Genomic DNA, 13,672 nt, shown 5'->3' on the forward strand with positions numbered 1-13,672 from the left:
TACTTCGTTAAAGTATTCTCACAGATGTGCTGCAAAAGATAGATCTTTACACTGTTAATCTACAGAATTTATGATCATCTGCTTTGGTCAGTGTTGCTTTACAGAAATTAAATGCTGTCTGAGGAGTAAATTTTAAGATGAGACACGGATAATAACACGCTTTTCTTTGTTTTGTAGTTCAAGTCTTCACCAGAACATGTGATCCTCTCTAAAACCAAAGCTTCTCCTTCACTCAGCGCTCAGGCTGAAAATACACCTAACCACATAACCACAGGGACTGTCTCTATGGGAACAGCTGTTGACAAACAGAGGGGCATTTGCCAGTGGCAACATCACAATACCCCTGGACACACCGAGGCCGGCCCTGCAAACACAGCCATGCTTGCAGAAGACAGAACGAGCCCCACAGACTCGGCAGACTTGTTCCCCACCCCGGCTTCATCCCGGGAGTCCATCCTCTCAGAGGATTTAGATAAAGAAAAGAGCTGGTTTTCTCCACAGCTTTCTACTGTAACGTCCCCTGCTTCTCTCAGCCGCACTGTTTCTCCCTGCTCCTCGGTCCGCTCTGGAGTCTTCACCCCTTCTGTCATCCAGGTCAAGAGGCATTTTCTTGCCCCGGGCTCCAGTCTGATTAACATCCCTGAAACTTGTTTCTCATCCTGCGAAAGCTTGTCCTCCTATCCCCGGCATCGGCCCCCTGTCACCCGGCTCTCTCTCCTCACTGCCATCCTCAGGAAAGGTCGTCTTCCCGTCCTGTCCCCGGCCCTGCAGAGGCCCTACACGCCCTGTTGGCCTGTTAACCCCGTGACCCTGTCCTTCTGTAACGCATGCTCAGCTGCCTCCAGCCTGGCCTCCATTCCCCTTGAGTTTTCTTCTAGGTTCTCCTCATCAGCATCTATAGACAGCCAGCCCCACATTCACAGGGAGCTCAACACAGTTCCTTCACAATTTAAGTCAAATGAGCACAACAGAACTTGCCCTCAGACTCAGATTAAAGGATGCACTGAGCAAATTTGCAACAGCGGTGAGCCTAGACGGGAGCAGGCTATTTCACCTCCACCGGTGATGAACAGAACACTCCCCCGAAACGTGCCTCCATTTTTCAAATCTGTTCATTCAGTAAAGCATGAACATTTAGGTTCTGCAACTGCACCAAACAGCTCCATTTCCCAGTTCCCTGAGCCAATGCACAGCAACTCACATATGCTTTTACAGGAGCATGCACATAACAAGCGTACACAGCTCTCCTCCCCACCACCATGCAAACCATCTAATCAACAACAGCAATCTGTGCTCCAGAACGGCACCAGCCGCTCAAATTCATCTCTCGCAAGACTCCGCTTACTATCCCAGCATCTCAAATCTCCACCTGTCAGCCCTCCTCCCTATCAGCCTTCTCAGTCATTCATCACCGCTTCCTCCGCTCGCTCAGACACAGAATCCCCCCTCGATCCCTGGCAGCACCCCAGCAGGGTGGGAGTTAGCGATCCGGGGAGGAGCTGCCCCGTTTCCAGAAGTGCCACACCTTTGCAGGCCGTCAACAGAGCCCAGTGCCTGTCCCCGTCCCGACACACGCCCATTTTCTCGCCCGGGTGGCTGTCACCCGCCAGCTCCCGCACGTCCACGCCCTTCAGAGAGCTCACCACATCCCCGTCCCTATCCCTGCGCTCCACACCCTCTCCAAGGCCGGGGAGTGGAATTTCAGACTGCAGTGACCGGGAGGGTAAAAAAAGAAAGGTAGCCACTTTGCTTGCCATATGCACGGCTTGTTTTAACTAGCGATATTACTCAATCTGTTTTCTCTCACATACTGTTCTCATGCTGTGGGGTTAAAAACAGATCCGGTATGAAGACATCAAGTGCTGTCCTGTGTGTAGCGCTGCTTTTAGATTCTGGCATTCAGACTTTGATGATTTGCGCGTCATTCTAATGACTCAAATGCCATTTAGCGTGAAATTTGTGTTTGACTCAGAAAGCATTAAAAAAAAAAAAAAGCTTAAGTTGAGTAATTTGTCATGAAATTCTAATTATTGCCTTCTTGAATTAAATTTTATCTGGAGTGAACAGCAGAACATAAGTCTGTGTAGGACAGACACGCAATAATCTTTTTTTTCCCCATTATTTGAGAAAATTAAACTTGATGAAATGTTCCTTGCTTTGAAAGAAGCCTAAGACTTCAGTACTGTTTTTGCTGCTGGACAGCTTCACGTTTGTTGGCTGTGTTGCATGATAAACAGTCTGTGCCGGTGCGAGATGAACCCTGCTCAAAGAAATGTAAAAACTAATTTTGTCCCCTGTAAAATGTATATGCATTTTAACAAATCTATATTAATTGTCTGCTTTTCTCTGTCCATCAACACCAGACACACAGGATTAAGTTGAGCTACAAATCACTTGCTGCGATTCCCACAAACACCCTTCTGTTGGATCAGCAAGTAAGTTCATGTTCTTATCTTTAATCCCATTCATTCAGTTTGTTATCACTTTAAATGCTAAAATTGGATTATACGATATCCCAACACATTTTTGCTACAGTGCTGGTTAGAATTATTGGCATTAGAATATTATGAGCAGAAATGTAAAAAAAAATTTCTGTTTTGTTTTGTTTGGAGTACCTTCGGTAACAATGATCTGCTCTAACTATGACTTGGACCCATCTCTGTTGACACTGTAAACTCTGTGAAGGCTTCACTGTTGAAACAGGAGATTTTATCTCTCTTCAAAGGTTTTTTTTAAGGATTTAGATCAGGATCCGTGGTCAGTTCAGAGAAGTCCATGTTTTCTTTTCTTTTCCATCATCCTTTTGTGGTGTTGGATGTGTGTTTAGGGTCATTATCCTGCGGTACACACACCTTTGCCTCAAACCTACTTTTCTGACACTGGGTGGCACATTTTTCTCTTGAATAAGCACCGTATTAGAGGCAACACTGCAGCGTCACGGCATGATGGAGCATCCAACACATTTTAATGTCAATTATTTTTTTAAATTATAGGCTTCATTGTGTTTTCTATAAAGATACTGTGATTTTAACTGTCAAATAGCTCTGATTTTGTTTATTCTGTCCATAGAATAGCATCCCAGAAATATTAAATGTATCTGTAAAGTTTTTGTTGATCTAAATATTGGCGTTTTTGGTCCTCATCTCAGCTTGCTTCAGTGTACAAATTTATGATTGTGCTTGAAAACCAGCTTTCGAGTTTTCTCCAGTTGGACCAAAACGCTGTTTTAATCTTTACCAATTACTGTGCTCATTTTGATATCTTTTTCTTTTCTTTGTTCCCTTATGCTCCTAGAAAGCTCTCACCTTCAGCATTACCATAGCAACTTTATTGATAAAGCATTTTTTAAGAACCACAGCTGAAACAAACTCATTTACTCTATATACTGTGTGTGTGTTTATATAAACATATATATATATATATATAAACATTATATATATATATATATATATATATATATATATATAAACATTATATATATATATATATATATATATATAAACATTATATATATATATATATATATATATACAGTAAATAGAGTGAATAAAGATTTAAAATTTGTAATTAATTATTTGTTGTGAGCCAGCTGGGATCAAAGCCAGTCCCTCCATTGATCGTGATCAGGATGAAGCAGGTGTAGAATAAGGATGGATGGATGGATGGATGGATGGATAAATAATGTGTCGTCACTCAAAGACAACAACAGTCCGTGCCAGATGTTTGATCCCGTCTGTCTGTTTGTACACACAGATCATAGATGAGGAGGTAGAGAAGGACCACAATGATTGTGACAAGCTGGACAGCAGAGCTGCAGACACCCACGCAGAGGTATCAATCCACACATCTCTTCTGGATTTTATATGCACACAAATATGTTCATAGTCATTTCTTTTTTATAGATGTACTCACCCGCTCAACTCCGACAACAGTCAGAGGAACTTTATGCAGCTATTGATGAGATACTGGCATATTCCACCCCAGAAGTGAGTTAAATTATTTAATATCAGTATTGATAAAGAATTTAAAAAAAGAAGAATAAATGTTTAATGTAATTTAATCTTTTTTTTTTAATCTTTTAAATTTCAAAACATCACTATGACCGCAGACCACAAAGTCAACAACTTCCAAAACTGGTGTCCAGGTAAAATATGTTTCCTTAACGGCATGTTACCAGCAACGCATGTTCATTGATTCTCTGCTGAAAGTTTGATGAGAAGATCAAGACTGCACTTATATCTGAGTTAAACATGGAGATGAAGCAGGAGCCCATTTTCTCAGCGAACACAACAAACACCAACCTTGTGTAAAAACAGCTTTGTGTGGTCAATGCTCTATTTACAACAAGAAGAGCGGATAAGATACTTTGATAATTCACAAAGCCAGGAAAGAAATAGCTTAACATGTACCGGTAACCTTGTCGTTTGAAATATTGATGGTAGAGCTGTAGGGGTCTGTGTAGAAGGATTTTGTAACCTTCAGTCAAAGCCACAGAGGCTTAATCCACAGATTTTAATTCTTAGCTTTAATGTGGTGGTATTAACATTTAAATAGCCAATGTCGACAGTCAAGGGGTAACAGGCCAAGGCCAACATGTTCAGCTGCTGTGCAAAATGCAATCAACCCCATCCTGCAGGAGGGCAAAACCATGTGACTTGTTCGAGGTGAGCCAGGCTTGGTCATCAGGACCCTCAGTCCTGGCAATGGCTACTATATTGATTAATTGAATCACTGGATGTGTCCCTGGGGAGATGTTTCAGGCACGTCCAACGAAGAGAAGGTCCTGAGGCAAACCCAGGACATGCTGGAGATATTCCTATATATAGAGACGGCCTGGGAACGCCTTGGAGTCCTCCTAAAAGACATTGGACTGTGTACCCTAACCCCCCACATTGCAAGAACCCAAATAAGCGCGAATGAATGGATGGTATTAACATCCGATTTCTCACCAATGGCATTCAAACAGTTTTGAGCAAATACGTTCAGCTAGAATCACATTTTGTTCACTAATGAAGAAAAAACTAAAAGCTAAACTTCTTGAGACACACGGCCACACAGCTCTGTTTGCTTTTGCCGAAAACACAAACTAGAAGTGGGATAAAAGTGAATTCTGACCACGTAATCATCAGGACACAAAATGAAAAGAAATCTGTTCATTATTCATCAAAAGGGAGAGGCTCTCGAGGTTTCCGGAGGAAATAAGAGTGTTTCAAAAGAGCCCTCCAAGAGACGTCTGCGTGCTGTGAATCAAGATGATTGTCCAGGTTCAAAAGTTGTGAAACAAAAAGTACAGATTTTCGCTTTTCAAAAGGATAGAAACGTTAAAACTTACAAAACTTACAACGAAAATGCAGATTTTCTTCTTTTTAATTCAGTTAAATAAGTACTGGGAGTCCACAAAATGTGTCCGCCAAGTACTTCTTTTGATTATTCTCTGCTTGAAAATAATTGAGTTGAATATGATTTTAAAATGGAATTTGACGGTGTTTGCCCAAGATGTGCTGCTTTTTTCACCTTTCCTTTTACATTTTCAGAAGAACAACAAGGCAAAAACATTGGGGCGTGAAACAAAATATGTGAGTATAAGACGAGCAGTCTTGTTGAAATTTGTACCTTTAAACATATCTCTTCTTTTTTTCGAAATACTTCTGCGTTATCAGAGACACGTAATGTCTTGTCTTTGTCCAGGCATCTCTGTGCAGCCTGCTGCCATCGGCCAAACAGGTGAGAAGGGGGATGGATCCTTTAACAGTTCATAATGTTTTGATAAACCTCTTGCTGTAGGTTTTTTAAAACTGATAACATAAAGGCTTTTGCAAAGCTGAAGATGAGAAGGAAACACCTCACTGCTGTCAATCTCTCAATCTTTGCAGAAAAAACCCGGGATCATTCGCCCGATGACGGCCATTCCAAGACTGACGCTAAAGGATGAAGCTGAATTTTGTCCAAATCCCAGGCAGTTTGTCAAACAGACCCTTCAAGACAAGAAACAGGTAAGGTGGTTGCATACACACTAATAAGGCATGACTCACTTGCAACATCACTTTCTTAGCTGATGGTGTTAAAAGTCTCTGTGAGTAAGTCACATGACCTCTTATAGGCAAGGCAAAACTGACGTTGCATATTTGTTTTCATCATTTTGAAGGGAACCATTTGATGAGATGTTCATTGTTATCGTTGTAAAGGTTTCTGTCGAGTTGATTTTGTTTCACAACTTTGTTAAAAAAAACGGTGTGGTTTTGTTAAAACAAAACTGACACTGTGGTAGAATTGCTGTTAGACTCTAACTCAGTAGTGTGATACATCTTTATAGTAACAAGCAGGAGAACAATAAAAAGCTATAAGAAAAGAGGAGGAGTGCAAGTAAACTGAGCAAGTATGACTGAGCTCCTGCAGTTTGCAGGTTTGTGGATTTGTAAGTCTTGCACCCAGCAACAGCAGACCTGTTCATAAGCTTTCAATCACTTACAAGGTTTTGAACTCTGGGGTGAGAAATACAAATAAAAAGTACAACAATTTCAAGTCGGCTTTTTTGATTCCAAAGGCTAAGTCGCAAAATCCTAGTGTGTCTTATGTCTTTTAAGTTCATTTCTGAATTGTAGCCTCCTATTTGGCAGATGGCAGATAAATCTCTGCTGAACTGGGAGATAACTTCAACTTTGTGTAAAGTTAAACCAAATACACGCTGAGCATATTGTCTGGACCTCTGCAACCACATTCAGCTTTATCGAGGCTGCGCGTTACATTTCAAATAGTGTTGTTTAGGTGGAACTGTGTTAAAATACAGCTTTCTTCTTTCTTTTTTACTGTTTATCTTTGACATGGAAGTAATTACTTTTACCATTAAAAAAAAGAAAAGGAAAACGCCCACCCCTGCCAGCATAAACCAGAAAAGAAGAAATAGAAAGAAAAGAAAGAAAGAAATCAGAAAAGTAAGCACATCTGAACGGAACTTGACGCTAAATCAAGGAAACAGCAGGTGGTAAAGGGTCAACAGGAGAAAGATGCATCTCCCACGAGATGTTTGTGTGATTCAGGTGTCAAACTTTGGACAAAAGGAACCACTTTATTTTGCACATAACACATAAATGAATATATATTATATTATATGTTTTTTTCTATTTTCCTATTGAATGCAAAAAAAGGAAAAAAAAATCATTACTTGGAAGGATTTGAACTTTGAAGCAGTTTTTAAATGCAAATCGAACAAAACCCTGTTATGAGTGCAGAGTGGAGGAGTTTTTATTGATCATTTCAGCCAACTTCTGCATATCAGTTATTGGATTTCCAGAAAGGTCATCATATGTCTTTAAGCAAGTGGGTCAATAGTTTCGTTTTTTTAAGAGGTTTGAAAACATACAGAATCTGTATGTTTTCAGCCAGAATCAAACATGTAAAGGGAAGTGCATCTGATGCACTTCCCTTTACATATTTGATTCTGGCTGAGGCTTAAATATCACAACAACTCAGCACGTTTTAACTTGTTTATAGTTCAGAAAGGTGCTCATAACGGCAAAGTGAGGAATTAAATTTCCCTCACAGAGAAAATTAATTTGTAGGTGTAAATTGTAAGAAAACTCCAATATGTAAATGCGATAAACTATGATTTCCATTTTTCGCTGGCTTGTCTTTAGTATCAACCTTGACACCATTGAGTTGTTATTTATGTTTTTTAGGGCCCAAGCACTTACAGTGCGAAGGCCCTATTGTATCTGTAGGAATTTTTTTTTCTTTCTTTCTTTTTCTTTTTTCTTTTTCGAAATGAGAACCTGTTTGCCCTCCTAAACGTGCCCCAAAAGTCACCAAATTTTGCATGCAAGCCAGGCCTGGCAAAAAATTGGATATTTAATGGTTTGCATTAATGGGCGTGGCAAAATGGCTCAACAGCGCCCCCTAGAAAACTTTGTGCCTCAAGCCCCACAATACGGTTTGACGTACATGCACGAAAATCGGTAAAAACTTGTATCATGTCGCAACTTAAAGAAAAGTCTCTTGGCGACATGGCCGAAACCGAACAGGAAGTCGGCCATTTTCAATTAATCGTGTAATTTTGGCGCAATTTATGCCATTCCTTCGGCAGTTAATAGGGGCCGAACCGTTACGTGCCCCCAGGTGTGTTATACATCAAAATGTGCGTCTCCATCCTCCGACGACGCGCTTTACTTTTCTCAATCAAAAGCATTACCCTGGCGACGGTAGACGCCAAAAAGCGCGCCCCCCCCTTCATCTGATTGGTCCATATGCGATAGTTCCTACTTTCTGCCATAACTTTTGAATGGTTTGACATAAAGACTCGTGGGTGGTGTCATCGGACTCGGTTTTGAGTCCTTGAACATAATTGGTGCAAATTAGCCCCACCCCTTCTTCTGATTGGTTGATATTTTATAATCCCTATTTTCTGGCATAACTTTTGAATAGTTTGATATAGAGAGTCGTGGCTGGTGTCATCCGCTAAAAGTCCAGGCCTGAAGAATCTACATGCAAGTCATACAAGCGCTTCCACTGCAGCCTGAACGTGCACAAGGGTGCGAGGGTCATCGCTGTTTGCAGCTTTAATTTTTCCTTTTTTTCTGTTATTTCAGGGGGAAAATATGAGTTTTGAAAAGGCAAGGACACAAGTTTATGCAAGCTTGAAAGGGAAATTGTTGAGAGAGGAGAGGGCGCCTGAAAGAAGACCTCCATTCTCAGCGTGTGAGCTGCACATTGAAGAACCAAATGAGCAGATCAATCATCGTGGCAAAGAAGCTTCAACATCCTTTGTTACTACTGAAAAGCGTATAGAGGCCTTAGAAACCCATATCTAAAGCTTTCAGCTGGTTTTTTTTTTGGTTATGTTTCAGTAAACATGCATCTACTAAGACAGAAACCTTCAAAGCCAAAAAGGATTAGCAAGTGAGTCTGATGAAAGCAGGCTTCGATTATTATTATTTGCTTAACTAAGCTAATTAAGCTCTGTCCACTTGGTCGTCAGTGACTTTTTAATGTTTTCTTCTGAGTCGTTGTGTAGAATTCCACTTACCGTGGAGAGCTTTAAATGTAATCGACAGCCTCATACTGTATATGATAACAGAACTGACGCCTGAGGCTAGAGGCTGTGTAAGAAACAAGTTTGTCCAACATCACAGGAAGGCAACTGTAACCTTCCAAACCTGAGAAGATGACAAAAGGCTGGCTCCAGAGGGTGAGATTTTATCCCTTATTTTTTAAGATATCACGTTACATGTGTAGACATTCCCTTCAGATACGCCCTCATATTGCTGCATCAGGGTGTACGCATACTGCATATTGTGTTGGGCAAAACATTCTCCGCTGGGAAGAGTTAAATATCCTTGTATTTTTATGATGATTTTTACTGAGTGTTATGAAACAAAGAGCTATAATTAAGTTATCTGAGAAACCATATTTATTTTGCCAATGAAAAACAATCAATTAATTAATATTCTGGACTCTACATAAAAAAAAAAGAAATAAATCCCAACACTGAAAAGAAACATACACAGTCAATGTTGAGGAAACTATTCAGCATCGTGCTCAAAACGCAATTGATCAGACAACTGGACATTTGAAAGCTGGAAGAGGAAGACGGTGCAAGATGAGGACAAACACTGAACTCAGTATTCCCTCTGATATCTTTCAGCAGAGGAGTGATGGTAAACCTCAGATGTACATTATATTTGTGTGTATCAACAAGCACAGCTGTCTAAGAATATTGTGTCAGAATGTCAAATTGTGTACATTATTGGGATTTTTTTGGTTATTCATACTAGATGGGCGACATTATCATCAATCTGGCTGGGTCTGTTGACTGTAAAAAAAAGAACCTTTGGAGCTAATCAAACATTTGATTTGCTGCTCTAACGGAGCCGACTGGCATTTCTAAACGAAGCAGCATGGCCTTATCACAAGCTCGTGACTCAGTCGGGGCATGTTAAACATGAAACAATGTTATTGTGTATGATGTGTTGTCTGATGATTGGGTGTGCGGCTCGAATGCATGGCCAAGCAAAGCAGAGGATAATGGTGGCTTTATCTTTTCCTAATGTCTCAACGTCCTGTATTTCAGCAACATGAAAGGCTCTTATAATTTTTTTTCTAAATATGTCCTTCTTAACTCTTTGAACTTGAAATCAGAAAAAAAGGCTTTAAAGAATGTATCACTGTTTAAAATGTACATTAAGGAGAGAAGAGTGTTGTAAGAGGAGGTTTGCTACAGGAAATGTAGTGAAGACAGATCTGGGATCTGTAAGGGAGCATTACACCTGCATTAAACTGAATCAAATGTGAATATTCCGCTTAGAGGAAGCAGCTTTGTCACAGGTCACGTTTATATGACTTCGGTTCAAAATGGTGGCCGTGGAACAAGTATGTCTCACTTTGTTAAATACCTGTCACTATCATCTCACCATCGTCTCCTCTCTCCTCGAGTCTGACCTCACCACCGCTGCTCGCATACTGGGAGGAGCTAAGATGAAAGGAGTCGAGAAGAGGAGTGGAGGATGGACTGACAGGAAAACAAGATAAGGGCTGTGTTGGACAGTTACTGAAAAAAAGTAAAGAGCTTTTGTTCAGTAAACAGCTAACTGTGACAGAGGAGCTTCCAGGAACCCACACATGTGAACAAACGTTCAACTGCTGCCATATCCACTAAATTCTGCTATGCCCAAAACAGAAAAAGAAAAAAGAAACTCCTTTCTTTGTCTTTTCTCTTTTAAGTTGTTGCATTGATAAACAGCCAATATCGCCACTGTGGTAAAACATAAAATTATGTTCCTTTCTCTAACAAAAATGATATAATACAATTATATGTTCTGAAATGTAATGCTGTATAATAAAAAAAGAATAAATCTTCTCTGCTCAGAGTTTTAGTTCCCTTAGCATGTTTCGGTTCAGAAAAACAAAAACCGTCTGCTGTCTGGAAAATGTGGCACGTAAAACGCAACAAACACAATACGGGGAGTGTCTTGAATACCAGAGGCTCGTACTATCACCCTGATTCATCATCACTTCTACGCTCCTACACCTAGACGTTTATCAGTGAGATCACAGTGAACCAGTTGAGTGCAGGTCACTGAATTGGGTCTAAATTGCACGTTGGGTGTCGTGCATCTGGTGTCTGACCGAGACAGTGAAAGCAGATGTAGAGAAATATTTTTTGAACGGTATATAAAAAAGCTTTTAAGTTTCAAGTTAACTTGTGATGAGATCTCTTCAACTCAAACGCTGCACATTGGACACAATGAAAAAACCATATAAGCTGCAAAACTAAGATGAAATATTGGAGTAAAATTAGATTCAGACATGACATAAAGTAAAAATGTGAGGTAAGTGTAGAGGTAAATACAAATGTGGTGATGTGTGTAACTGTGTAGGTAGTTCAGTGTTTCTTTACTGACGTCATTAGCCTGATGGCTTGTGGGTAACTGAATCTGCCAGTCTGGGTCTGAGATCAGAGAGGATCTGCAGGACCTTCCACCTGAAATGCTGTCTGTCTGTTGAGATCCTGGATGGCTGCCAGTTCAGTTCTGGTGATGCAGCGTGTCCCTCTGATCCCTCACTGCTCTGTGGTCTGGAGCCAGGGCCGCCGCAAGGGATGTGCGAACCGTGCGACCGCACAGGGCCTCGCGCCCCAAGGGGCCTCGCGCTATGGGCCGTTTTTTTTTTTTTTCCCTTATAAATATCAACAGTCACGTTCCATTACAGACCTAAATGTGTACTAGTCTGTGCATATCAATAAATATATGTGCAATGATGCACGTGTCTGTTGTTCAATACAACTGATCAGACCAAGCGCAGACACAAGGTGCTCTGATCCAGACGGGTGGAGTTGGAACAAACTGTCACACAATGTCGAGAGAACGAGACAGAATCAGGAAATTTCGATCAGGGGATGAAAAAAGAAAAAAAACTAATGAAAATGGAAGAGTTTAATGCCTCTCTGAAAGGCTCGTTTGATAAATTTGTTACAAAAATCACCGATCCGACCGGGTCTCAAGAAGCAGCGGGGCCCCGCGTCGAGGCAGGCCAGATGATGATGAGGCAGGGGAAGGTATCCTGTATTTTAATTGGAGAGTTAAAATTACGCATATAGACACCCGATCCGATCCGACCCGAAAAACCCCAAAAATTTTGCCCCCCCCCCCCAGCCATTTCGCACAGGGCCTTGCAAATCTCCCAGGCGGCTCTGTCTGGAGCATTACGACTAGATCATGATAGAGCCAGACAAAATACTCTTGAGAGTGAATTGGTAGAAGCTGGTGAGTATTTTGAAGTCCATGCTGATTCTCTTCACTCACGGTAGAAAGAACAGGACAAGGTTTTTTGTATAGCACAATTCAACACAAGGTAATTCAAAGTGCTTTACATCAACATTAAAAGCGGCAAGACACAATTAAACAGTAAATAACAAATAAAATGAAATAAAATCATAAGAAAAGAGGTAAAATAATAAAAAGCACAAGTTGTTTGAAACCCCGTCTATTGCTTTTTGATCACATCTACTGATGAGCTTAGATCCTCAATGATGTTAATCACCAGGAAGTTAATCCCCGAAGGTTCCTGTAGTCCCCAGTGAGCTCTATATTGTCTTGTTGACATTGAGCAGCTCTTTGTTGTAACTTCCTTGGTGGACATTGGTGTTGACCGTCATTGTGGACAGGGCGACTCTGCCGATCCGTACCACCCCTGACCTGCCCGTGAAAAGTCCAGGATCCAGTTGCATCATAGGCCCTGATGTCCAGATCACAGAGCTTTGTGACAAGCTTGGATAGAATTTTGGTGTTGAAAGCCGAGCCGTTGTCAATAAATAGCATCTACACTTGTATGTTCTTCTGCTCCAGGTGGGAGTGGGATGTGTGCAAAGCAAGCACAACAACACATCACATACCCTGTAATCAGCTGACTTTTTTTCCCCAGTCTTGGTCGTAAATGGGGAAGCTCACAAGAATGGACGGTTGAGCCAGCCAAAATGAAGACATTATAGAATAATGTCTCACTGGAAAGATATCCTGGCCAAGGTAAGCCACCTAACCTATTTATTAAAAAGGTCTGTTGGTGTTGGTTCCAGATTCTGTATTTTGTCCAGGAGGGTCTGGCTGCTGTAAGTGGTCAGTATGTTGCAGGTTGTAGGAATGATTAGAAAGTAATGCCCAAAACATGAGAAAAATGGAAATTTGATGAGGACTGAGTGACAGCAGCATGACGCTGGTGAGGATGATGAGGATTGACTGATAATAAAGTGAGGCAGGAGGAATGGACACAAGAAGACTCAAAACGAGGTCTGAAATAGTCCAAATTCATTTACAAAATACAGCTGGAAAAGTGAAATCTCAAACTCAGATAAAATGACAAGCAGGTGTAACCGATGTATTAATTTAATAGTTTACCAAAAGTCAGTTTCTTATTTTTGTTTTACATTTTGTTGTTAGTTTCTATGACAAATTTCGTTATTCTGTATTTTTGTAAGAGAGCTTTTATTTTATTTCATGTGAGGTCCTGTTGTTGCGTGCAATTTCTCCTCACTGGCTGTTAAAGGGCTTTCACATAGAGGGCGCACAGCAGCAGCACATACACAATGGGAAAGCCGGCGGCGGCCGCCGCTGTGCGCCCTCTATGTGAAAGCCCTTTAACTTTAACCCTTTAACCCTTGAGCAAGGGCGCAAGGCTCTGCCGCCGA

General features: G+C 41.0%; 1 protein-coding gene across 1 annotated transcript in view; it reads left to right on the forward strand.

Moving 5' to 3' along the window:
* The window catches only part of mlip (muscular LMNA-interacting protein), a 29,656-nt gene extending 20,852 nt beyond the window's left edge, over positions 1–8,804 (forward strand). The window contains exons 4-12 of the mRNA XM_061746057.1: positions 178–1,737; positions 2,364–2,435; positions 3,754–3,831; positions 3,903–3,986; positions 4,109–4,144; positions 5,535–5,576; positions 5,689–5,724; positions 5,874–5,993; positions 8,583–8,804. Of these exons, the coding sequence (XP_061602041.1) occupies positions 178–1,737; positions 2,364–2,435; positions 3,754–3,831; positions 3,903–3,986; positions 4,109–4,144; positions 5,535–5,576; positions 5,689–5,724; positions 5,874–5,993; positions 8,583–8,804 (2,250 nt within the window). The remainder of the gene's footprint in view (positions 1–177; positions 1,738–2,363; positions 2,436–3,753; positions 3,832–3,902; positions 3,987–4,108; positions 4,145–5,534; positions 5,577–5,688; positions 5,725–5,873; positions 5,994–8,582) is intronic.
* The last annotated feature ends 4,868 nt before the right edge of the window (positions 8,805–13,672 follow it).

The sequence above is a fragment of the Cololabis saira genome, chromosome 17 (assembly GCF_033807715.1).
Source record: "Cololabis saira isolate AMF1-May2022 chromosome 17, fColSai1.1, whole genome shotgun sequence".
Taxonomy (NCBI): Eukaryota; Metazoa; Chordata; class Actinopteri; order Beloniformes; family Belonidae; genus Cololabis; species Cololabis saira.